Source organism: Giraffa tippelskirchi, chromosome 1 (assembly GCF_054371585.1).
Source record: "Giraffa tippelskirchi isolate mGirTip1 chromosome 1, T2T-mGirTip1v1.2.pri, whole genome shotgun sequence".
Lineage (NCBI taxonomy): Eukaryota > Metazoa > Chordata > Mammalia > Artiodactyla > Giraffidae > Giraffa > Giraffa tippelskirchi.
In genome coordinates this window covers 190,806,966-190,834,068 of record NC_137275.1, presented here as the reverse complement: position 1 = coordinate 190,834,068, position 27,103 = coordinate 190,806,966, and the positions used below count along the sequence as shown (strand labels likewise).

The 27,103-nt window shown below is 42.2% G+C and overlaps 1 protein-coding gene across 2 annotated transcripts in view; it reads left to right on the top strand.

Annotated features, from left to right (window-relative positions):
* Positions 1-26,730, top strand: part of ADRA1A (adrenoceptor alpha 1A) — a 103,996-nt gene extending 77,266 nt beyond the window's left edge. The window contains exons 2-3 of one of the 2 annotated variants that reach the window (XM_081516851.1): positions 22,152-22,537; positions 26,719-26,730. In XM_081516851.1, the coding sequence (XP_081372977.1) occupies positions 22,152-22,537; positions 26,719-26,730 (398 nt within the window). Of the gene's footprint in view, positions 1-22,151; positions 22,670-26,718 lie in introns of those variants that run through there. The other variant, XM_081516840.1, reaches the window with a different exon arrangement.
* Positions 26,731-27,103: the final 373 nt, after the last annotated feature.

Here is a 27,103-nt window from a genome sequence, read left to right as displayed (position 1 = left end):
TATATATATATATATATGTATGATATCTCTTGGTGTATAAAATACAATAAATACAGCTCTATTGGGAAGTATGCCTTTTATCAACATAAAGTAAGATCTTTATCCTATGAAATGCCTGTGCCTTGGATTCTATTTTATTTAATACTAATACTGCTGCTCCAGATTGGGTTTTTTGTATTGTTTTGTTTTTGTTTTGTTTGTTTAATCTATTTTTAATTAGAGGATAATTGCTTTACAATATTGTGTTGGTTTCTGCCATGCATCAACATGAATCAGCAGTAATTATACATATGTCCCCTCCCTCTTGAACATCCCACCCACCTCCCACCCCATCCCAGCCGAAGCACCTGGTTTGATCTCTGAGTCAGGAAGATCCCCTGGAGAAGAAAATGGCAGTCCACTCCAGTATTCTTGCCTGGAGAATCCCATGGACAGAGGAGCCTGGTAGGTTATAGTCCATGGGGTTGCAAAGAGTCAGACATGACTAAAGTGACTTAGCACAAACACACAGCCAGCGCTTACAGCCAGACACTATGCTTACCAGTAAGAGGAAATTGAGGCACAGAGAAGGTGAGAAACCTGCCCTCACCAATGGACCTATCAGTGGAAGGATTTCCTTCCTAGGAACAAGGAGTAGCTCTGAAAAGTTGGTAGCAGGCACTAGTATGTTTATGCAGCACGATAAATGTGCTAACTATTGAGTTGACCAAACAGTTCAGGTTTTTCCATAACATAGTTTGCAAAAACCTGAACAAACTTTTTGGCCAACCCAATATTTTCATTTTCCTCTCCTAAGGAACTTATATTCAAGAGCTACAGATTCCAGTTCTCCTTTTAGGCCTGAACTCTAATTTTTTTATAAGTGACAAGTCATACGTTCTGACCTAGTCTAACCTGATTGTTTTTTAAGCCAACTTTATTAATAGAGTTTTGTCAAAGTTTTTTTTTTAATTTGATAGAATACAATCTTCACATTTTTTCACATGGCCAATCATGTCCAACTTGAACAAACAAAATTATTAACTTGGAAGAATTTATTGTTCTTTCAGTGATTTGAATTATACATTTCTCTGCTTTCTGAAAAATAGAGCATAAAACATGTGATTAATTTCCTTGGCCACTTAGATGATTGTTTTTGTTTCAAATGTTGAGCATTGTAGCAGTGAACACTATTTTCATTATAAAACCAGCAAAGCAGAGATTGACTCTTAGCATGATCTGAAGGTTAAAAGCATAAGCTTTGGTGTCAAACAGGGCTGGGTTTGAATCTGAGCTCAGCTATGTCCTTTAGTCATGAATTAAACTCCTTAAGCCTCAGTTTCTTCATCTGCAAAATGAGGGTGAGAGTATATTCACATAGCGTCATAAGGGAGAATTAAACGGGTTAGGTTAGTGAAATATCTTGCATAAAATAAGTGTCTTCTAGTAAAACAAGTCTGGCATAAAATAAACGTTCGGTGAAGTGTCAGTATGATTCATGAATATTTACTAAGCACGTACACTGTGCCCGGCTTTCCTGGTGGCTCAGATGGTAAAGAATCCACCTGCAATGTGGGACATCTGGGTTCGATCCCTGGGTTTGGTACTGTGCCAGGCACAATCCCTATTTGGATGAAATTTATTTTTAAAATGTTATTTATTTTTAAATTAATTTTTATTGGAGCATAGTTGCTTTACAATGTTGTGTTAGTTTTTGCTGTACAGCATAGTGACTCAGTTATACATATATCCCCCTTTTTTGGATTTTCTTCCCATTTAGGTCACCACAGAGCACTGAGTGGAGTTCGCTAAGGTATACAGTGGGTCCTCATTAGTTATTTATTTTATACATAATATCAATAATGTATATATGTCATATACCAATCCTCTACTGATGAAATGTATATCTATAGAGAGGAGCTTCCTAGGTGACAGAGGAGCCTGGTGGGCTATGATCCATAGGATCTCAGAGTCTGACACAACTAAAGTGACTTAGCATGCATGCACGCATATAGGGAGAGACATTAAGCAAGTCATCACACACATTATCATATGAGAACAATTGTAGCAAAAAGTTATGAATGTAGAGCATAGGATGCTGTGGTCACGTTCAACAAGAGAATTCCTAGGTGAAATCTGGAGTGTGCAGATGGGAGGAGAAAGATCACAGTTTTCTTAAGGAAGTGGAGTTTAATCTAAGACCTAAAGGATGAAGAAGAGGTGGAGGTGGAGAAAACATTATATGTAAATGAAACAACAGATGTGAGGGTCCTGGGGTGAAGAGTTGAGAGAAGAAAAGTGATTGGAGGAGTTGTGGAAGGTCTGCGAGGCAGAGTAGGAGAGGCAAGACCGGATCCTATGGCCTGATGGGTGGTGTTAGTGACCTGTGAATTTCATCCAAATGCACTTGAGACATACAGGCAGAGATGTCACAGAATAAGAGTTAGTTGAATTTCATAAAAATCATCCTAGAGAAAAGAGATGATACATGCATGCAGGAGACCAATGAGTAGAGTCATGCAGATGATAAATAGCGGTAGTTTGGATTAGGCCATGACCCATGACGGTGGAGAGAGAGATGTACAAAGACTTGGACAATGTTAAGAGGTATAATCCACTGGAGATATCAATAAGGTATCAGGATTGACTGCCATGTTTTTGTCACAAACACATGAGTGAATGTTAAATATTCTTTATAGAGATGAGGAATACTAGAAGATAAACAAGTTAGAGTGTCGTTTGGGACATATTAATACTGAGGTTCCTACGAGACACCCAAGTATAGATGCGTGTATGGGTCATGAGCTCAAAAAATAAGCACTGACTCAAGCTATATGTGTGTGTGCTAAGTCGATTCAGTCATGTCCAACTCTTGGCTATCCTGTGGACTGTAGTCTGCCAGGCTCCTCTGTCCATGGGGATTCTCCAGGCAAGAATACTGGAGTGGGTTGCCATTTCCTTCTCCAGAGGATCTTCCCGACTCAGGGATCAAAGCCAAGTCTCATTATGTCTCCTGCATTCTTAGGCGGGTTCTTTACCACTTAACCACACCTGGGAACCCCAGGCTATATACTTGATAGCTAAATGCTACCTACAGATATTAATCTTGACGGCATCCATATTTTTAGAGCAGATTTTCTGAGCACTCCCAGGTAATCAGAGATATTTCTACTCTTGCTATGGAAAATTTCAGCGTATTGATTAGTAGAAAGGTTTCTGAACTGGGAGTCTGAAGACAAGAGTTTTAATCTATTCCTTCTGCTCTCCAGCTGTGTAACCCTCAGCAAGTGCTTTACTCTTTGGCATGTCCATATCCTTATCTGTCTGTAGCCCAGATGTCTGCTTGACTCTTGGTGCTTCAGGGACTTATAGGAAGGGGTTATAAATAATTTACACAACAATTTATATCAAAATATGCATGCTGGATCCCAAATAGACTGCAAAGAAAATCTACGAAGTATTGAAATACATGTCGATTAGTACCACTCCCAGAAAAACGCTAAACCGTGCTGAGTATATTATTGGTGAGATTTAATAATATGTCCATATTCTTATATCTGTGGGCCTCCTAAAATGCTTCCAATACACAGTTTCTTTTTTTATATTTTATTTTTGGCTGCACTGGGTCTTAATTGCTGCACGTGGGCTTTCTCTAGTTGTGGCGAACAGGGACCACTCTGTAGTTGCAGTATGTGGGCTTCCCACTGTGGTGACTTCTTGTTTTTTATTTACTTTTTAATTGGAGGAAAACTGGTTTACAATGTTGTGTTGGTTTCTTCCATACAACAATGTGAATCAGCCATAACTCTGTGTGTGTGTGTGTGTGTATGTGTGTGTGTGTATGTGTGTGTGTGTGTGTGTGCTAAGTCACTTCAGTTGTGTCCGACTCTTTGCGACCCCATGAACTGTAGCCACCAGGCTCCTCTGTCCATGGGATTCTCCAGACAAGAACACTGGAGTAGGTTGCCTTGCCCTCCTCCAAGGGATCTTCCCGACCCAGGGATCGAACCCACATCTCCTGTGGCTCCTGCATTGCAGGCAGATTCTTTACTGCTGAGCCACCCAGGGAAGCCCTCCCTCCCTCTTGAGCATTGCTCCCCTCCCCCATCCCACTCCTCTAGGTCATCACAGAGCACCGAGCTGAGTGCCCTGTGTTCTATAGTAACTTATACAGAGTGAGGTAAGTCAGAAAGAGAAAAACAAATACTGTATGTTAACACATATATATGGAATCTAGAAAAATGGTATAGATGAACCTATTTGCAGGGCAAGAATGGAGATGCAGATGTATAGAATGAACTTGAGGTGGCTTCTTTTGCTGTGGAACACAGACCCTAGAGCGTGAGCTTTAGTAGTTGCAGCACGTGGACTCAGCAGTTGCAGCTCCCAGGCTTTAAAGCACAGATTCAATAGTTGTGGCACATGGGCTTAGTTGCTCTGAAGCACATGGGATCTTCCCAGATGAGGGATCAAACCCATGTCTCTTGCATTGGCAGACGGATTCTTCACCAATGAGCCACCAGGGAAGCCTGGTCAAGTTCAGTCACTCAGTCATGTCCAACTCTTTGCGACCCCATGGACTGCAGCACACCAGGCTTCCCTGTCCATCACCAACTCCTGGAGCTTGCTCAAACTCATGTCCATCGGGTCGGTGATGCCATCCAACCATCTCATCCTCTGTCATCCCCTTCTCCTCCAGAAGCCGGGAGTTAACTTCTGACTCATCAGAATAAGCAAAAACAATGAGTATTACGACTTCATGTTAACAGACTGTCAAAGCTTTCTTCTCTTCCAATGATAATTTTTCTGGGAATGAGAGAGAAACAGATTGACAACTAAGCCATGTAAAAGTTAAGCTGCATCAACACTTACCTGGAAACTGAAGTCAGCTGGGCTGAAGGTGCTGAAGGAAACTCCTGTCCCAAACAGAACATCTTGAAAAATATTGCTTGTGATTATCTGATGTGTTCTGAATGAATCACCTAATTTGAGCAGATATTGGGTGGGCATTTCAGAGGTGAATCGCCACAGTGGGAAACAACCTTTCTTAGAAACATGACTATTTTGGGTAACAGAAAGTCACACCATACACCAGGGATTAGTTCTTTTAACTTTTTATTTTGTATTGGAGTATAGCTGATTAACAATGTTGTGATAGTTTCAGGTGGACAACACAGGGACTCAGCCATATGTATACATGTATCCGTTCTCCCCCAGGCTCCCCTCCCATCCAGGATGCCACATAGCATTGAGCAGAGTTCCGTGTGCTATACAGTAGGATGTCCTTGCTTTTTCTTCACGATTTTCCATGTTTATCCTTCGGATATCTTTTTTTTTAATTAATTTATTCATTTTAATTGGAGGCTAATTACAATATTATTGTGGTTTTTGCCATACATTGACATGAATCAGCCATGGGTGTACATGTGTTCCCCATCCTGAACCCCCCTCCCTCCCACACCCCTCCCCATCCCATCCCTCAGGGTCATCCCAGTGCACCAGCCCTGAGCACCCTGTCTCATGCATCGAACCTGGACTGGCGATCTATTTCACATATGATAATATACATGTTTCAATGCTATTCTCTCAAATCATCCCACCCTCGCCTTCTCCCACAGAGTCCGAAAGTCTGTTCTTTACATCTGTGTCTCTTTTGCTGTCTCACATGGAGGGTCATCTTTACTGTCTTTCTAAATTCCATATATATGCATTAACATACTGTATTTGTGTTTTTCTTTCTGACTTACTTCACTCTGTATAATAGGCTCCAGTTTCATCTACTTCATTAGAACTGATTCAAATTCATTCTTTTTAACAGCTGAGTAATAGTCCACTGTGTATATGTACCAGAGCTTTCTTATCCATTCATCTGCCGATGGACATCTAGGTTGCTTCCATGTCCTGGCTATTGTAAACAGTGCTGTGATGAATATTGGGGTACACGTATCTCTTTCGATTCTGGTTTCCTCAGTGTGTATGCCCAGAAGTGGGATTGCTGGGTCATATGGCAGTTCTATTCCCAGTTTTTTAAGGAATCTCCACACTATTCTCCATAGTGACTGTACTAGTTTACATTCCCACCAACAGTGTAAGAGGGATCCCCTTTCTCCGCACCCTCTCCAGCATTTATTGTTTGTAGACTTTTGGATAGCAGCCATTCTGACGGGTGTGAAATGGTACCTCACTGTGGTTTTGATTTGCATTTCTCTGATAATGAGTGATGTTGAGCATGTTTTCATGTGTTTGTTAGCCATCTCTACGTCTTCTTTGGAGAAATGTCTGTTTAGTTCTTTGGCCCATTTTTTGATTGGGTCGTTTATTTTTCTGGAATTGAGCTGCCTGAGCTGCTTGTATATTTTTGAGATTAATTGTTTGTCAGTTGCTTCATTTGCTATTATTTTCTCCCATTCTGAAGTCTGTCTTTTCACTTTGCTTATAGTTTCCTTTGTTGTGCAAAAGCTTTTAAGTTTAATTAGGTCCCATTTGTTTATTTTTGCTTTTATTTCCATTACTCTGGGAGGTGTGTCATAGAGGATCTGCTGTGATTTATGTTGGTGAGTGTTTTGCCTATGTTTTCCTCTAAGAGTTTTATAGTTTCTGGTCTTACATTTAGAGCTTTAATCCATTTTGAGTTTATTTTTGTATATAGTGTTAGAAAATGTTCTAGATTCATTCTTTTACAAGTGGTTGAGCAGTTTTCCCAGCACCACTTGTTAAAGAGACTGTCTTTTCTCCATTATATATTCTTGCCTCCTTTGTCAAAGATAAGGTGTCCATAGTTGCATGGGTTTATCTCTGGGCTTTCTATTTTGTCCCATTGATCTATATTTCTGTCTTTGTGCCAGTACCATACTGTCTTAATGACTGTAGCTTTGTAGTATGGTCTGAAGGCAGGAAGGTTAATTCCTCCAGTTCCATTCTTCTTTCTCAAGATTGCTTTGGCTATTCAAGGTTTTTTGTATTTCCATACAAATTGTGAAATTATTTGTTCTAATTCTCTGAAAAATACCTTTGGTAGCTTGATAGGGATTGCATTGAATCTATAGATTCCTTTGGACAGTATACTCATTTTAACTATATTTATTCTTCTGATCCATGAACATGGTGTATTTCTCCATCTGTTTGTGTCATCTTTGATTTCTTTCATCAGTGTTTTATAGTTTTCTATATATAGGTCTTTTGTTTCCTTAGGTGGATTTATTCCTAAGTATTCCTTCAGAATACTGGAGAAGGAAATGGCAACCCACTCCAGTATTCTTGCCTGGAGAATCCCAGGGATGGCAGAGCCTGGTGGGCTGCCGTCTATGGGGTCGCACAGAGTCGGACACAACTGAAGCGACTTAGCATTCCTTCAGACATCTTTATTCTCAACTCAGGCCTTACAGATTTTGCAAATCTATCTGAACCATTGTCATCAATACCACAGGAATGGCTGGAAATTCTTAAGTGGTTTCTATTCCTTGACTTTGAGAAGCCATTTTAGTGGGCATGCTGCCTTCTGGACACCATCTCTGGGCTCCTTAGGATTAAGCCATGATGTATCAACCACAATAACCCCAAACCACATCCTCAGGAACAAAAATGCCCTATCACTCTCTTGAGTTAACAATTACACACTATTATTCCTGTTGTTTATAATTTTCTACTTTAGATGGTGCAGTGGTAAAGACTCACCTGCCAGTTCAGGAGTCTCTCGAGCCACGGGTTTGATCCCTGGGTCAGAAAGATCCCCTGGAGGAGGAAATGACAACCCACTCCAATATTCTCACCTGGGAAATCCCATGGACAGAGGAGCCTGGTAGGCTACAGTCCATGGAGTTGCAAAGAGTCGGACAAGACTGAGCAGGCATGCAAAACATAATAGTAACTAGAGACTTTGAATGGGCACTTAGATCATTTTACTCTACTAACTAGTTATCTAGCAAGGTGGATTTTCGCTGTCTCAGACCCATGAACCTAATAAGTCCTTGTACAAAATTTGTGCTTGACCTTGAGTTCATTGAAGATGCACTGAGATGATTTAATCAAGGAAGATAAAATCAGGTTTGTTTTCTCAGAATATCTCTGGCTACACTTTGAAGGTAGGTTGTAAGGCAGTGAGATGAGAATCAGGAAGCTTAGTTAGTAGGCTGATATGGGGTCCTAGCTAGAAATGATGGTGGCTTGAATAGGGTGGATGGTGACAAGGAGAATGAAATTTCCACGGTCTGCACTGGGTGAGTGGATAGAGTGGAAGAGTTGGGAGAGTGAAGAATTGAGGATGACAGTGGGTGTCTGGCTGGGACAACTCAGGAGGAAGGGTGCCTTCTTCTGAGGATGGAGCAGAGAAGAAAGAGCAGGTTTTGTGAGAAACAGTGAGTTCAGTTTGTTTATGTTAAGGATGTGATGGTTTGGGAAAACCAAGAAAGATGCCTGGGGACTTGCTTAGTGCTCCAGTGGTTAAGACTTCACCTTCCAATGCAGGGGGTGCAGTTTTTATCTCTGGTTGGGGAGCTAAGATCCCACATGCCTACATGTGGCCAAAAAAACCAAAACATAAAACAGAAGCAACATTGTAAAAAAATTCAATAAAGCCTATAAAAATGCTCCACATCACACACACACAAAAGAAAGATGTCTGTTAATAGTTGTGTATGCAGAACTTGAGCTCAGGAGCCAGATATGGTCTCAGGATGGAGATTGGAGAATTCATCAAAGCAAAAAAGAAATTGAAGCCACGGAAATGAATGAACGTCCCTGACCTCTGTCTTCCCCCTTAGAGTATCAGACAGTTCTCAGTTGAGACTGCAAAAGGCTTGGGTTACATTTGAAAAGAATGAGCATGTCCCCTGCAAGCAAAACTGAGCTTTCTCAATATTGCATTTATTATGAAAGATGGAGCCATGGTCAGTTCTTTTTTTTTAGATGTCTAATCAAAGCAGTGTCATACTCTATTGCCTTTTAAAATTAAAAAGTAAAGTTTCCCAGGAGAAAGTAAAGTTTTCTTGCATTTTAAAGTTGTTTTTTTCTAGCTGTGTTTAGAAGCCATATAACAGGTTCCCCGAAATCACCTTTTATTTTGGAAAATAAGCTATAAAAATGCCTATGCATATATGTCATGTCAGTTTGACTACCGTCCGCTTTGGATGGAGGTGAGGCACTCTGCTGGCCTGGTCCAGCTTGAGTCAAGGGCTGGAAGCAGTAGCAGGGGCTTCAAAGACCACCTGCATCCCTGTCATAGCCCAGGCAGTGGAGGGGAACATGCAGGAGCTGCAGGTGGAGACCAAAGTGCTAGTCGTGTTCTACCTTGAGCAGAGTTAGATGATACTCCTGGAGGATGGCTACAGTATTAGGGGACATGCCTCTGAGTGACCTGGTGGCCAGTGAGAGGACCTGGGGTTGTCATTTCCAAGTAGGGACTTGTCTAAAGAACTTAGATTCCATATCTTTGTGTGTGTGTGTGTGTGTGTGTGTGTGTGTGTGTGTGTGTGCGCGCACGTGCGCATGCGCTGGGTCTTCATTGCTGTGCACACACTTTCTCTAGTTGTGGCCATTGGGGCTGCTCTTGATTGCGGTGCATGGGCTTCTCACTGCAGTGGCTTCTCTTGTTGCAGAGCATGGGCTCTAGGTGCACAGACTTCAGTAGTTGTGGTGCACAGGCGTTTGCTCTGAGACATGTGGGATCTTCCTGGGCCAGGTATCAAACCTGTGTCTCCTGCACTGGCAGGCAGATTCTTATCCACTGGGTTACCAGGGAAGTACCCAGATTCTGTGGCTTTACTGCCAGCCCTTGCCGGCTCCCGTCCACCTCTTACTATATATCCACCAGCCAGCTCCCATGTCCCTGATGGAATGGAGCCTGCTGTAGCCTATAAGCTGAGAGTGGAGACACCACCCCAGGAAGCTCCCGTGCTTCCTCCCTGGGTGACCGATTTTGGTTGTTTCTGTCACTGCTTTGGATTTGTAGTGTTTGGCCTTGGATTCACATCCCACAAATATGAGAGGCTGCTGATGACTATCACATCTTAGTTACAGGCTCCAACCTTTCCTACAGGACCCTATAAAATGTCTTTATAAGTACTGGAAGTAATCATTTTACAAAGTGCCTGCAACTTAGCTGTATCCAATTATTTGTAGAATGGTTTTATTTTCATGTAAATATGAGTGTCTTGAAGATCGGGAAGATATAAAGTGTTGGAATATGAGTTAAGACAGTCTCTCTTTCTCCATTTAGAAGCGTATTTCCAGCTGTAAATAGTTGAAGCCCAAGTTTTATTCAAAATGTCATTTTCTTCCATCAGCAAATGTCATCATTGATTCCACACACATTTATCGAGGATGTGTTCGACGCTGATAGAGATTAAATGAAGGATAAGAAGTATGTGTCCTTAAATAGATGCTGAAAATAAAGATTGAATGTCTTATCTATTCAACATATATTTACTGTGAGCCTATAAACTGTTGACATTGAGGACTTAGCAGTGAAATGAAAACATAAAAACCTATGCCTTTGAGGAGTTCATATTCAAGGAAAGGGACAAAAAAAAGAATAAGTGTAGAAGATGGTGATGAGTGCTATTAGGTTGACTCCTTAGGGGAGACGGTGAGAAGACAGGTTAGACTATGAAGAAGGAGGGGCTTGTGGATGAGCTGGATTTTTGAACACAACCTTTTTTCTTTAATTTTTTATGGATATTTGCTTTACACTATTGTGTTGGTTTCTGCCATTCATCAACATGAATCAGCCACAGATATACATATGTCCCCTCTCTCTTGAACCTCCCTTCCGTCTCCCACCCATCCCATCCCTCCAGGTTGTCACAGAGCACTGGGTTGAGCTCCCTGTGTAACATAGCAAATTCCCACTGGCTATCTATTTTACATATGGTAATGTATACATTTCCATGCCACTCTCTCAATTCATCCCATCCTCTCCTTCCCTCTCTGTGTCCACAAGTCTATTCTCTATGTCCACAAGTCTATTCTCTATGTCTGCGTCTCCATTGCTGCCCTGCAAGGAGGTTCATCAGTACCATCTTTCTAGATTCCATATATATGTGTTAATATACAATATATGTCTTTCTCTTTCTGACTTACTTCACTCTCTACAATAGGATCTAGCTTCATCCACCTCATTAGGACTGACTCAAATGTGTTGAATGAAACGTTGCAGACAGATTGTTTTTTATCAATTTTTATTGAATTGTAGTTGCTTTACAATGTTGTATTAGTTTGTACTGTACAGCAAAGTGAATCAGCTCTCTTTATACATACAAACCCTCTTTTTGGATTTCCTTCCAATTTAGGTCACCACAAAGCATTGAGTAGAATTCCCTGAGCTATACAGTAGGTCATGGATGTCTGTCATACAGAGTGAAATAAGTCAGAAAGAGGAAAACAAATATATTTTAATACATATATGTAGAATCTAGAAAAATGGTATAGATGATCTTACTTGCAAAACAGAGGGCCCAGGAGCCGCAGCTACTGAAGCCTGTGTGCCCTAGAGCCCATACTCTACAACAAGGGAAGCCACTGTAATAAGAAGCCCGTGCACCACAGCTGGAGAGTAGCCCCTGCTCACCGCAACTAGATGAAGACCCGCAGCGATGAAGACCCAGCACAGCCAAAAATAAATAAATAAATAATTATTTAAAAACCAGAACATGATGACTTAATAACTATTGTTCTCCTGAATCAAAATATATTTCACTAAGTAAAGGAGAAGAAAAAGTCTTGCCATCTGTTGAAAGTGCTTAGATTATGTATTAATTTCAAACAGACAATAACAAGGAGATTTTTGAGGGAAATGTACCTGATGAGTCTAGCCCTGGTCTAGCTGGTCATTCTTTCCTGAGTTATCTTGGGACAAGTACGCATGTTCTGATGCTCTTTTCTACAAGGAGAAATGCTGTTTGGGGCTTTGATAACTGGTGAGCTGCTGCTGCTGCTGCTAAGTCACTTCAGTCGTGTCCGACTCTGTGCGACCCCATAGACGGCAGCCCACCAGGCTCCGCCGTCCCTGGGATTCTCCAGGCAAGAACCCTGGAGTGGGTTGCCGTTTCCTTCTCCAATGCTTGAAAGTGAAAAGTGAAAGTGAAGTCGCTCAGTCGTGTCCGACTCTTAGCGACCCCATGGACTGCAGCCCACCAGGCTCCATCCATGGGATTTTCCAGGCAAGAGTACTGGAGTGGGGTGCCATTGTCTTCTCCGGATAACTGGTGAGAGATACCCTTAAAAGAGCTTTACTTCAAGCAGCTTGGATTCATCCAGGATAAAACCCCTGATTCTGCAGAGCTACACACTACACAGCCAGAAGGATCCCATAAAGAATGTCTTCCACTTGCAGAAGTAAGAGGTATGAGAAAACCTCTCCCCGGGTGACCTCTTTACCCATCAGGGTTGGGAGGAGCAGTGGTTCTTGACAGCAGTGTGCATGCTACGTCAGTCTTGTCCCACTGTTTGTGACCCCATGGACTGTAGCCCACCAGGCTCCTCTGTCCACGGGGATTCTCCAGGCAAGAATTCTGGAGAGGGTTGCCATTTCCTCCTCCAGGGAATCTTCCCCACTCAGGGACTGAACTCACGTCTCTTCGTCTCCTGCATTGGCAGGCAGGTTCTTTACCACTAGCACCACCTGAGAAGCCCTTGACAACAGTAACCATGGCCGATATACCCTGGTCCCCAGAAAATGAGAAAAAGGGCAACTTTCCCATCTACAGTTGGTCCGCACAGTGCTCCAGGTTTGTTCTATTCCATTTGTACCCTGCACACAATGTGCGTCTTTTCCCCTACTCACTGCACCCTCCCACACTGCCATCCTTCCTCACCCTGACTACTATTTAAGCTTCCCCCAGAAAGCTCAGAAAAGACCAGCAGTTAACTCTTTCCGGGGAGCAATCATGTGACTGTCCTTAGAGGCAATTTTAAGTCTCAATTAACTAGGAGAAGAAAAGAGCAAGTCCTTCTAAAGAGGAGTTGAACTGACATCTTTTTGTCATGATTATAAGCTGGATGCGCTTATCAGGATGTATAGGCTAAGTGAGGGCTTCCCCGGTGGCTCAGTGGTAAAGAATCTGCCTGCCAATGCAGGAGATGCAAGAGACGAGGGTTCAATCCCTGGATGGAGAAGATTCCCTGGAGTAGGAAGTGGCAACCCGTTCCAGTACTTTTGCCTGGAAAAATCCCATGGACAGAGGAACCTGGCAGGCTACCGTCCATGGGGTGGCAAAGAGTCAAACATGACTGAGCATGCATGAATATAGGCTAAGTGAGGTACACCAGGCAGAGGTACCACTTCTGCTCAGCAGCTGGGAGGTAGGCTTGGCCATAATTTGGGTCTCCAAGACCATTGTGAGTAGCTGATAGAAGCTGAAGTCTTCTTCTCCAGAAAATGAATCTATTCATGGATCTTGGGTCGAGAGCCCAGGGTTCCAGTTTGCGGTTAATCTGGCAGTATTCTTAGAGATTTCTGTCCCCTATTCCAGGGAGCTAACTTAAAGATTTTTGTCTGGCTGAGAATTGCACAAGGGTGGCCCCTGCATGAACCTCAGAAGGGCTCAGGCAAGTCACTGTGACACAACCAAATCAGCCACCCAGTGAGGAGCATCTGCTGGACTCCAGGGTGACAAAGAGCTTGAGTCTGTGCTTATACTCTGATTCCAAGAGCTTTTCTCTCAGACTTAGCTCAATGGGGCAAGAACTGTCTTAGTGGCCAGAAGATGCCAACCGATCTGGCTTGAATACTACTTGGCACTGGAGCTCCTTGGCCTGGGGAACTGGCCACCTATTTGTGTAACAGCTTGTGTCTCTCCCCTATTCATTGGATATATACCAGCCACACTGGACTTGTACCACACACATGGAGAGATCGCTGGTTGGACAAAGAGAAACAATTAAGGGTTATTTTCTCCCATGGCCATATAACATTAGCTTCTCCTTGGGTGTCCACGTTTTTTTAATTGAAGTCATTTAAACTCCAGTTTTCAGAATGTGATACCCTTCATGAGCCCTTCCAAGACCATCACCCACTGTTCTCCTTTCCAGTGTCTGAACATTGCAACTTTTAAATAGTGTAGTTATTGATGACACTGCTCTCCTCCCCCTTCTTTCTCATTATCTCTGCAAAACCTGTTGTCATTCTATGACCACAGCTGGACATATCGCCATCAACACTTCCTGTGCCGTCATGCGGTTGCCAAGTGGCCCAGCAGATCAGGAGAAGAAATGGAAGAAACTGAACAGAGTCTGGGTCTCTGGACCACAGATGAGCAGATAGTTTTATGGAAACCACTTTTCCTTCTTGTCCGTACACTCTTCATCTGTTATGGAGGGGTTGACAGTGCCTGCTAGGTTTCCTAGTTTCTGCCACTCTTCACATTCTAACATCCTGTGACTCCAGCTAATTAAAGCTTGTCATAACCTGATATCTCTCAAAGTTGTCATTCAGATGTCAAGTTTTCAGGCAGGTGAAACTAAGTGTAGAAGTTGGAAGGCTAGAACCAAGAAGACTGATTCATGGCTTCCAACTTCTGTACCGAATCCTCCTGATTCGACAGGAGCTGAACTCAAGAGGCAACTTTTAATTATCAGTGCCGGATTGGAATTTGAGAACTTCTGGGTTTTTTTAATTTTTTAACTGGAGGAAAATTGGTTTACAATGTTGTGTTGGTTGCTGCTGTACAACAGTATGAATCAGCCATATGTGTATATGTACGTCTTCCCTCCTTCTTGGGCAGCAAAGAGTTCAAACCAGTCAATCCTAAAGGAAATCAACCTTGAATATTCATTGGAAGGACTGATGCTGAAGCTTCTTTTGGCCACCTGATGTGAAGAGCTGACTCACTGGAAATGACCCTGATCCTGGGAAAGACTGAAGGCAAGAGGAGAAGGGGGTGACAGAGGATGAGATAGTTGGATGGCATCACAAACTCAATAGACATGAGTTTGAGCAAATTCCGGGAGATAGTGAAGGACAGGGAAGCCTGGTGTACTGCAGTCAATGGAGTCACAAAGAGTCGGATGAGACTGAGCTACTGAATAACAACAACCTCCTTCTTGAGCCTGTCTCTCTCTCCCTGCCCCCCTCATCCCACCCCTTCTAGGTCATCACAGAGCACCAGGCTGGGTTCCCTGTGCTATACAGCAGCTTCCCACTAGCCATATGTTTTACACTTAATAGTGTATATATGTCAATGCTACTTTTTCAGTTCATCCCACCCTCTCCTGAGAACTCTATTTTTATCCTCATATATTTTAGAGACAACTGGAACACTGGTGGATAAAACACACTTGGGAGGCCAATATTGGCCAGAAAATAGTTTTCTTTATATTGGGACCATTGAGAGCAAACTTTGCTGTAACTTTGTAGCTAAAATGTGACTATAGTGTAGCCTTCACTGGGATGGGTCCTGGTATCTTCCACAATAAGCCTACAGATGAGCCCCAGATTAGAAACCAAAAGTGAAATGCTCGCAAGGGAGAAGACATCGAGTGAGACTTAGGTGCATCTTTTGAAATCATCAGTTTCAATTTCTCCTTGGTATCTAGAGCCCTCGACAATGGAAAGGAGAATAATGACTCTCCAAGGGCGAAGATGTAGATGGTGTTGAGGGGATAAACTCAGGCTCTTCCCGTCTCAGTCTGGCCAAGTTTTAGTCAATCAGAGTGTTTGGAGGGACCCGAAAACAGTCAGAAATTCTGCAGCAGGACCTAATCGTGGAGGAAACTCAGTGCATGGAAGAGTCTCTAGAGGCTTGGGGATTTTCCAAAGCTCCAGAATTCAGTGAAGGAAATTCACATGCAAGGGATGACCCGACCTGCAGGGGGAGGAGTTCTGGGAATTAAGCCGGAAGCTATTTGTGTTTCTTGCAGCAGAGTCTGAACAGAAATTGTTGAAGTGCCCAGCATACCTACGATGACAAGAGAAATAGGAGACCCCATGCTCCTGTGGGTAATTCAAATGTCTGGCTCCTCCTATGGAACATGGTGAGAAAAACTAGAGTACTAGATACCAGATAATGCAGTAAGGTAAAGCAGATAGTGGAGAAAGCCATGGCAACCTGCTCCAGTATTCTTGCCTGGAGAATCCCGTGGACAGAGGAGTCTGGTGGGCTACAGTTCATGGAGTTGCAAAGAGTTGGACACGACTGAGTGACGAACACACAAATCAGATAGTGTAAGAACAGCCCAGAGAACACCAGAGTTTTGAGCAGAAACTCTGCCAAAATAGAAGAAAGAGACAACAGAAGGAAGGCAGGGGTGTGATGAGAAATAAGGGCCATGGCTGTGAAGCAGAGAAGAAGCCAGGCCACACTGTGAAGCAGAGTGATGGGGAGGACAGGGAGGATTATTCAGTCAGTCAGTCAAGAAATTGGCCATTCATTCAGCAAAAATTAGGAGGATGCTTTCCTTGGTGGCTCTGCAGTAAAGAATCTGCCTGACAATTCAAAAGGTGCCTATTCGATCCTTGGGTGGGGAGGATCCCCTGGAGGGGGACATGGCAACCCACTCCAGTGTTCTTGCTTGGGGAATCCCATGGACAGAGAAGCCTGGTGGGCTACAGTTCATGGAGTTGCAAAGAGTTGGACACAGTTTAGCGACTAAACAACAACTTTGAAACACTAGCAGTGTGCTGGGTTCTGGAGCTCTGTGAGCAAGAAGAACTAACATGGTTCCCGCTAAAAGGAAGTTTTCATCCTAAGTGACTGGGTCCAGAGACATCTGTCCCTAAACCAGGCAGATTCAACCCCGGTGCTCCATGCCATGATGGGTGGACAGCAAAGAGAATCATGATCAAGCTTCCTGGTCTAAAAAACATCATCATCATCAAGAAGAAAGAGAGGTTGGGAAGAGAAATTGTGAGGAATTCAGAAAAGGGTGATGCCTGAGCAGAAAGCTTTGAGCAGAGGAAGGGATCCTGAGATGAGAGCACCCTGATGGGGACCACGAAGCAACAGCTCTTTTCCAAGCCTGATGACAGCTCAGTCTTCTCTTCCTAGAGAGGAAAAATGAAGGGAAGAAAGAGATCTAAAGATGTGAATAAGGGACTTCCCTTGTGGTCCAGTGGCTAAGAATCTGCCTAGCAACACAGGAGACTCAGGTTGGATCCCTGGTCAGAAAACTAAGATCCCACATGCCTTTGGAGCAACTAAGCCCATGTGCCACAACTAGGGAGTCCATGGGGTGGACTGAAAGATCCCACATGATGCAATGAAGATCCTGAGTGCCACAACTAAGACTCAACACAGCCGAATAAATAAATAAATGTAATTTTTTTTAAAGATGTGAATATATGAAGAAGTTTGGAAAGAAGCCCTGTACTGTCTTCTTTTAACTTTTGGAAAACATTTGAAGGAAATACAGTTAGGAGTCTTTCTCCGAACCCCAGTTCAGTTCAGTTCAGTCGCTCAGTCATGTCCAACTCTGTGACCCCATGAACTGCAGCACGCCAGGCCTCCCTGTCCACCACCAACTCCCAGAGTCTACCCAAACTCATTTCCATTGAGTTGGTGATGCCATCCAACCATCTCATCCTCTGTCATCCCCTTCTCCTCCCACCCTCAATCTTTCCCAGCATTAGGGTCTTTTCCAATGATCAGCTCTTTGCATCAGGTGGCCAGAGTATTGGCATTTCTGCTTCAACATCAGTCCTCCCAATGAACACACAGGACTGATCTCCTTTAGGATGGACTGGTTGGATCTCCTTGCAGTCCAAGGGACTCTCAAGAGTCTTCTCCAACACCACAGTTCAAAAGCATCAATTCTTCGGTGCTCAGCTTTCTTTATAGTCCAACTCTCACATCCATACATGACTGTTGGAAAAACCATAGCCTTGACTAGATGGACCTTTGTTGGCAAAGTAATGTCTCTGCTTTTTAGTATACTGTCTAGATTGGTCATAGCTTTCCTCCCAAGGAGTAAGCATCTTTTAATTTCATGGCTACAGTCACCATCTGTAGTGATTTTGGAGCCCAAAAAGATAAAGTCAGCCGCTGTTTCCACTGTTTCCCCATCTATTTGCATGAAGTGATGGGACCAGATGCCGTGATCTTATTTTTCTGAATGTTGAGCTTTAAGCCAACTTTTTCACTCTACTCTCTCACTTTCATCAAGAGGCTCTTCAGTTCTTCTTCACTTTCTGCCATAAGGGGGGTTATATCCTCATCTGCATATCTGAGGTTATTGATGCTTCTCCCAGCAATCTTGATTCCAGCTTATGCTTCTTCCAGCCCAGCATTTCTCATGATATACTCTGCATATAAGTTAAATAAGCAGGGTGACAATATACAGCCTTGATGTACTCCTTTTCCTATTTGGAACCAGTCTGTTGTTCCATGTCCAGTTCTAACTGTTGCTTCCTGACCTGCATACAGGTTTCTCAAGAGGCAGGTCAGGTATTCCCGTCTCTTTCAGAATTTTCCACAGTTTATTGTGATCCACACAGTCAAAGGCTTTGACATAGTCAGTAAAGCAGAAATAGATGTTTTTCTGGAACTCTCTTGCTTTTTCCATGATCCAGCGGATGTTGGCAATTTTATCTCTGAATCCTCTGCCTTTTCTAAAACCCCAGTTGGGAGCTACCAAAAGAGAATCACCTGAAAGGGAGGATGAAAGACTGCAGGGAGGAGAAATGGGTCCCGTGACCTGCCTCTGTGGAACTGTCGGATTGGGCATGGGCACATCGTGCTAGGTTTAGACACATATAGGTGCTGTCGTACACCTGATGGGATAAACCAAGTGGTTCATTTATGAGAGAGCTTCTGATCCAGAAGAATCTGGATCACTGTCTTAAAAGCCAATATCAAGAGATTTATTATAATTAGCAAGACAGTATTTCTGCAGGGTTAAAACAGGACTGTCTTTAAAATCTAGGTGTAAATTCATTTTAACCATCTCCTTTCTCATCCTATGGGTTTCCCTGGTGGCTCAGATGGTAAAGAATCAGCCTGCAATGCAGGAGACCTGGGTTCAATTCCTGGGTCAGGAAGATGCCCTGGAGAAGGGAATGGCTACCCTCTCTAGTATCCTTGCCTGGAGAATTCCATGGCCAGAGGAGCCTGGTGGGCTGTAATCCATGGGGTCACAAAGAGTCAGACGTGACTAAGCAACTAACACGTTTACACTTTCACTTTTCTCATCCTATGCCTCAGCTGCCACCAGGAAATGAGTATTTTGAGCAGGGCACCTGAGGGAAAGGACCGATATTTATCTCTGAAGCTGTGAACACAACAGGAAGGCCAGAGTAGCTTGGCTCTGTAAGGAGACTTCAAGGGAGGGAAGAGGAGTAGGAGGAAATGGACTGAAAGGAAATGCTGAGATGTCTTAATGCAGAACAGGACTCTGTGAATACAAAGAGTATCCCTGAAGGAATTATAGGAAACTCCAAGGATCTGAAATCATCTTACTAGCATTAGCATTCAGAATTCACATATTTTTTTTCTTTTTCTCTTAATTTAAATTCTTCAAATAAGGGACACACACTCCCCTCCCTAGCTGATTTACAGAAGAGTGAAATTCCCAGACAAGGTAATTTGGAGCATGCCCTGCTCATATATCCTCATTAAGCCCAACCCAAGTCCTGCCTTGAGAAGAGAGTCCCCTTAATCCTGTCACTGTTGCTATTTGGAAGAAATATGGAACAACGTATAGGCATCATAATTAAGATGGATTTTTCTGGAACTGACCACATTCACAAGAATCACCATTCATGTTCATATTAACTGCTTTTTTCATCTCTCAGATTAAGTTTGAGAAACCATCTTTCTAGTTTAACGCCCCCAATTGTACCCTTTATCATTCTCCATATATCATCCTCATTCCCTAGAGATGCATTATTCTGATGTATTTTCAGATATGATAAAGGAACATAGGCCCTAAAGTCTGACTTCCCAATTTCAAATCCCAGCTAACCGTCTGCCTGTGTGATTTTAGTTGAATTATTCAATCTCATTAAATCACAGTTTCTTAATTTGTAAAATGGGGATGTTGATATGAATCATATAATTTTATTTTTATTAGAATACATTAATAGTTGATTTATACTGTGTTAGTTTCAAATGTACAGCAAAATGAATCAGTTTTACATAGATCCACTCTTTCGTAAATTCTTTTCCCATATAGGTATTTTCCCATACAGAGTATTAAGTAGACTTCCATGTGCTATACAGTAGGAATCATATGACTCTTGATGTTACTAATGATGATTAAATTTATGTAGACTGTTTAGTACAGAGCCTGGCTCAAACCAGACACTCAATATGAGTACATTGTATTATAACCATAGGAAAATGTTAAAAGCTTTGGAGATAAAGGGTAATACTTTCCCACTTAACAACCATCATCTCTGCATGTGCCTGTATGTGTTTTAATTTCTTTGAGACGCATTGAATTTAACAGAGAACATGCTTCAGAGACAAAAAATACTCTCATCAATCATTGTACCATTTTGCCTTCTTTGGTTCTGCAATATTTAACTTTATTCTTTGTTTATATTTATGAGATTCTTCGCTAAATTTCAGGGCACTCTTTGCCAGAGTAGATTTTTAAGCCTATCCATCAGTTTGTCATGACTCTGGTGGTTCTCTAGAGCAGAGAGAAAAAGAAAGACATAAAATCAAGATCTTTACGAGGCTGAGGCAAAAGAAAAAAATTGTGCAGAAAATAAATAATACTGAGCTAGCAGTTCTATATCTCTTTATCTATCACTGTATAAGTACATAGCTATTAAGTTTGTGACAACCACTTTAATCATTGCTTTTTTAATTTGGAAATTGAATAATTGAATACAATAACCTCTAAGACTGTTCGCACGGCACTTCCCTGGTGGCTCAGGTGGTAAAGAACCTGCCTGCAATGCAGGAGACACTGGTTCAATCCCAGGGTCAGAAAGATCCCCTGGAGAAGGAAATGGCAGCCCACTCCAGTATTCTTGCCTGGAGAATTCCATGGACAGAGGAGCCTGGTGGGCTACAGTCCATGGCATCGCAAACAGTAGGATACGACTGAGCGACTAACACTTTAACACTCTTCCCACTTTAAGATAACTTGGTTTTGCCATTTTGCCTCCAGGAGCTATGAGATAGTTACTATGTAAAATATAAAGAGACCTGAAACTTGAGTCCTGCTGGGTAAGTTAAAGAATGACTTGAGTATGTAAAGAGGACAGTAAAGGGCATTTTGGACATCTGGGCCCAACTTGAGAGGACCAAAAAAAATGGGCAGTGACTTGGAGAAAATTGCCAGAGTAGGTTTTTAAGCCTATCCATCAGTTAGTAGTGTGTCTGTTTACAGTGGAAGTATTAATGTTAGAAGGCTAGAGTAGGTTTAGCACTGGGAAAGACCCTGCATGTCAAGCTCTTAAGAAGCATTTGGCTGCTATTTGAGTATTTTGAGCAGGTGAGTCTACTGCAATGTCAAAAGGCATCGTCAGAGAAAAAAATCACTGGTCAAAGTTGACAAAGCCAATAGTTTGTAAATTTGAGATTCTCATTAGAAAATACTACTCCAACATCCAGGAGAGAAAAAGATTCATATTATTAATATTTAGGCTGTACCTGTATAATACTGCATGTGTGTTCAGTTGCTCACTCATGTCCGACTCTTTGTGACCCCATGGACTGTAGTCTGCCAGGCTCCCCTGTCCATGGGATTCTCCATGCAAGAAGACTGGATTGGGTTGCCATGCCTTCCTCCTCTCTTATGTCTCCTGATTTAGCAGACAGGTTTTTACCACTAGCGCCACCTGGGAAGCCCATATAATACTGCATCAAAGAACAAAAGGACAATTCAGGTGATCTTATTTTAATATGAATGTTTGGACGAATTTCAACTTAGTTTTAAATTCAGGCAAAACAATTTGCATATGTAGACTCAGCCTCCATCTCATGTTTTCATGATTTAAAGCTTCTTAGTGGACATCAAGTAATATTTCATCACTAAGAACCAGTTCAGCCCTATCCTTTGGGTCTTTTCCCGTAAATGATATTGCTCATGTGGACCAAGTGTGAATGGCTTTTGAGGATATTATCAAGGATGTGGTCAGTCAAATGTGAAAACTCAAACGCATTTGGAATCATTTGGAGCTTTTTCGAGATACAATAAAGGTGTTTGTTGGAGGGTTTGCTTTATTTTCCTAGCCAAGTGGCCCATTTACTTGCAAATAACATGTATGAATCTCTTGTGTTTTCTTCCAGGGTCTTTCTTTCCTGATTTCAGGCCCTCAGAAACCGTTTTTAAAATAGCATTTTGGCTTGGTTATCTAAACAGCTGCATCAACCCCATTATATACCCATGCTCCAGTCAAGAGTTTAAAAAGGCCTTTCAGAATGTCTTGAGAATCCAGTGTCTGCGACGAAAGCAGTCCTCCAAACACACCCTGGGCTACACGCTGCATGCACCCAGCCACGCCCTGGAGGGACAGCACAAGGATCTGGTTCGCATTCCGGTGGGTTCTGCAGAGACTTTCTATAAGATCTCCAAGACAGATGGGGTCTGTGAATGGAAAATTTTCTCTTCCCTACCCCGTGGATCTGCCAGGATGGCGGTGGCCAGAGACCCATCGGCCTGCACCACTAGCCGGGTGAGAAGTAAAAGCTTTTTGCAAGTGTGCTGTTGCCTGGGGCCTTCGACCCCCAGTCGTGGAGAGAATCATCAGATTCCGACCATTAAGATCCACACCATCTCCCTCAGCGAAAATGGGGAGGAAGTCTAAAGGACAGGAAAGGTCAGAAGGATGGGAGGGCGATCTTAGGCACCTACTCTCCACTTCCTTCTGGGAAGGCCAGTTCATGTTCCGTGGGTGCTGAGACACAGCCAGTAAACCAGGGACCAGCTGGGAATGGGCTGGGGAGGAGAGCTGACTCTGGGGCAGAGGTAGGGCTTAGAGACGAAGGAAGATGTCATACCAACATCCAGTTCACTATGAGAAACAGCATTTCCTTGAGGCTAATGCTCTCTGGGTCATTCTCTGAGCCTGCTTTCTACGCCTGCCCCTTTCAACGACAAACACCATGGGAAACAGAATTTCATACACAATCCAAAAGACGATAAATATAGGATTATGATTTCATCATGAATATTTTGAGCATGCACTCTAAGTTTGGAGCTATTTCTTGATGGAGTGAGGGGATTTTATTTCCAGGCTAAACTTGCTGAAAACCACATTGGATTTTTATGGGGAGAAGGCCTGGAGAGGAAGAGCCTTAAGATGGTGGCCAATATCCAGACGCATTATTTTTAGAGCAAGTTTTACAGTCCACCCTTTCTCAGCTTGGGTGAAACTTGACAGTGAGATTTTGTTTACCTTTTGCTGCTGCTTGACGGGATACTGCTCCCGATTCCCTAAGGATGAGGGTGAGGGGCACTCATTATGTCAATGGTCATCTGCACTTGGGTCGAGAGAGTGTTGAAAAAGCCAGTTGGGAAAAGGATGGCTTTTCCTAATGGAAGACAGTAAGGATGAGAGTTAGTTCTTCAACTTCTGCGGACAGAATTCCATTAAGTGGTTCCAAGATCAGGTGGAGGAAGGCTTCTTATGTAACATATTTAAAGATCAAGAGTTTGGGGTGGGGTGGGTGCTACTTTCAAGCTAAGATAGAGGCTGCAAAATTACTCCACAGCCTTTTCAACATGGCATAGGAAGGCTTTTTTGGCAAATCACTTAATTTTTCCAGAATTCCATTATGAAAATCCAGAGCATATAATATTTTGAATGGCATATCACCATTGCCGTTTTTTCTCAGCTACTTCACTACTGCATAATGAGTGAGGTCCGTGGTCCCCAGGGCACATGGGACATGCCAGAACAAGCCTGATGATTCAAGCAGCTCCTTCCTGAACTCTGAAAGATATACTTAGGAAGATGCTTTCTGGTCACTTTAAGCCCATCAAAAACGGAAGTTTGCAAATTGTTTTTGACAGAAGCCTATTTATGCTGAGAAGAGATCCAGTCGCCCATTTATTGAAACTATTCCCACTTTTTACAAGAACTTGGGGGAGGAGCTATTTTTTCTTTCTGTATATCAAAGTTTGGTAAACCTTAAGAATCAATATATTGCAAAGATACAGATGGTGACTATCTGTAAAAATTAAAATATCTTCACATTCCTCAGTAGGAATTTAAAAAAATATTTATGTTTTTGAAATAATGCTTGACTAGAATCACTGGTCTAAAACTACTAACCATTTCTATGGTCTATTTCCCCTATTGGGGGTAATTCCCTCTAAGAATTTTAAAACAGATTATTGCCATTTTAAAATTTTCATTTATTTATTTATTTATTTGTTTGTTTGTTTATTTTTGCCACCTCACATGGCTTGCGGGATCTTAGTTCCCTGACCAGGAACTGAACCCGGGTCCTTGGCAGTGAGCGTGCAGAGTCTTAACCACTGGACCACCAGGGGATTTCCCATTACAAACACTATTTAGCCTTCACTGCAAAGGTAGTGGCACCATCATCTTTTCCTTCTTTCCTTGCAGCAAAGTGATAATTTTCTGAAATCCTTCTAAAAGGCTAATTTGTTTGCACACTGCCATGGGAGGTATGTTGCACATGAGTTGAAATTTGGTTGTTGGTTGTGTTTTGACATAGAATGTTACTGCTTTCTTAGTCCTTTCTGGAAAGTGTCTTGTCGTCGTCCAGTTAGACAATGGTAACTTGGACTCTGGCAGTAGATGCTGGCTAGATTTCTAGACTCTTCTGGTCTGTTTGCACATCTCACGATGGCTCTTCCAGATGTGGGTGTCATATTGTGCATGGAGGCACGCAGGAAGGACTTGACTACATAAACCTCGCTTCAGTTTCATTGTTGAGAAGAACTTCTTTTAGGATACGAATTTTTAAAACTACTCATACCAAGCTCACCCTTACAGGAAGAGCAACTCCATGAAAAGAAGGGTAACAGTTTTTCTTCACCAGAATATGACTCCATGTTTGAGCTGGTCTTTAAACACCTCTAGAGACAAATTTAAATCTTAAATACTAAAAAGCTTAGGATCACCAGAAAACTAGCCTTAATGCCACTTCTAATCAAAGACAACAATTTGAAAACCTTCTGGTCATCAGATAAAATCCATGACAATTGTATTCATGTAAAACTATCCATAAATAATTGTCTGCTGCATGCTTCTCCATCCCCAGGCCCTCCAGGGAGGCAAACTTTAACATTTTTTTCCTTTCCCATGACTTGATATTAGGTATAAACACACCAGTTTTACGAAAAATTGATAATGTCACCCAAGACTTAGTCAAAGCAGGATAAACAATACACGAGTTATTTTTTTACTCATCCACAAAAATCTCTGTACCTTGGAGCATGCCAAAAACTCTAAAATTGTCACAGTTAAACAAATGATCGTCATATTTATACTCACATGTTTACTGCTTCTATTTGGAGTTTGGAGAATGTACCCAGAGTAACAGTGATCAAAATATCTTCTCTAATGTGTTATAAAAAGCAGTTGCTTTTGGGATTGTCTAAACATCAGCAAAAAATCAACTTGACATTATGGGATAGGTGAAACTTGCGTTTCTTCTGCAATTCAAATTGCATGCATTAAGAGAGACATTGAGTCTCTTTATTCAGAAATTTCCCCAGACCTTTGCAAGGATTTCAGAAAAGCATTTTACGTGTTATGCTTTCTTCATTTTACCTCCCATAAGGGAGGTCTCAGCCAACCCTGCTTCTGCCTATAATCACTTGGGGTCTGCTAACACTCTCCAAAAGGCTTCTAATGCTCTTGCCAGCTACTTGGATTGGTCCATCCATAGTGAACAGTGTTATTGGGTAAATAAATATTTTCTTAAGGTTTTCTTCTTAGGTGTTACTATGTGCCAAGCATTGGCAGAACATTTCACATCCATAGTCTCTAAATGTCATAGCCGTTCTACTGCTCTTATTTGAGAGCCAAGAAACTTGATAGTTAAATGTGATTAATGATTCACCCAAGGCCAAGGAGGAACCATGATTAGATCTTGGGTCTTCCAAACCCTAATGTCTACATGTTTTCCACCAACACCTCAACCTCATAAGTAGTAAAAGTCAAAGCCCCCAGATTGGAGTTGGATATGCTGATGATACTAAACCATTTTTGTCATTGTTATTGTTCAGTTGCTAAGTCGTATATGACTCTTTGTGACCCCATGGACTAGCCCACCAGGCTCCTTTGTCCATGGGATTTTCCAGACAAGAATACTGGAGTGGGTTGCCATTTCCTCCTCTAGGGGATCTTCCTGGATCATGGATGGAATCCATGTCTCTTGCATTGGTAGACGGATTCTTTACCACTGAACCACCAGGGAAGCCACTATACTCAAACTTTTGTATGTTTTGTTTCTTTGGGATTTGCTTCCAATTAATCTCAGTAAATATGCCGCCAATTTTCCAGCACAGCCAAACCCAAGAACAGGTCATAATTGTAAGGGTTTGGTGCCTACAATTTTAACTATCAAACTGCACCACTTTTGTAGGGTATTGTGACCTGGAATGTTACTGAGGCTTTGCGTGAAGGACAAATTATATCAAACTGGGTGAAGATGGACATGTTAGAAAAGGCAGAAAGAGGCTGCCTTGGCTTAGAACAGCAAACACATTTGTGGATACAAAACGCATTGTGCAGTGTGTTGAAGTTATTGACGACCAGCCACAGTTCATCAGCACACTTTCAGGAAGTATAGCCCTTTTTAAAATTAATAAAAAATAAATACAATATCACTTTCTTTCACCTGTTCTCCAAAAATAATTTTTTTGAGTTGGAGAGAGAGAAGGAATTAGAGATACTTCACTAGGAATTATACAGAGTCCAAAGAGTAAGTCAAACATGAGAATTTCATGTCTGTCACCAGGAGGAAATGGTTCAGAATGGTGGTCTTCAAGTACCCAGAGACCTGGGCAATCTTTGAAATGAAGACTCAGTTGGTAGCTATAGCTACTTCTTAGATGGCATCCTCTTGCTTCTGGATTTCACAAATGAAAACTTTTAAGTCCTGAGCATCTTGTATCCCCAGCCCCCAAAATGAACCATCACGCAGACCTTCTGGCCCCATAAGTTTCATGATTATGGCCTAGGAGTTAGAACATGTTAGGAACCCTTTGCTTGGGCAGGTAATTATTCGCTCTTTAATCACAGCTACTTAATCACAGCTTG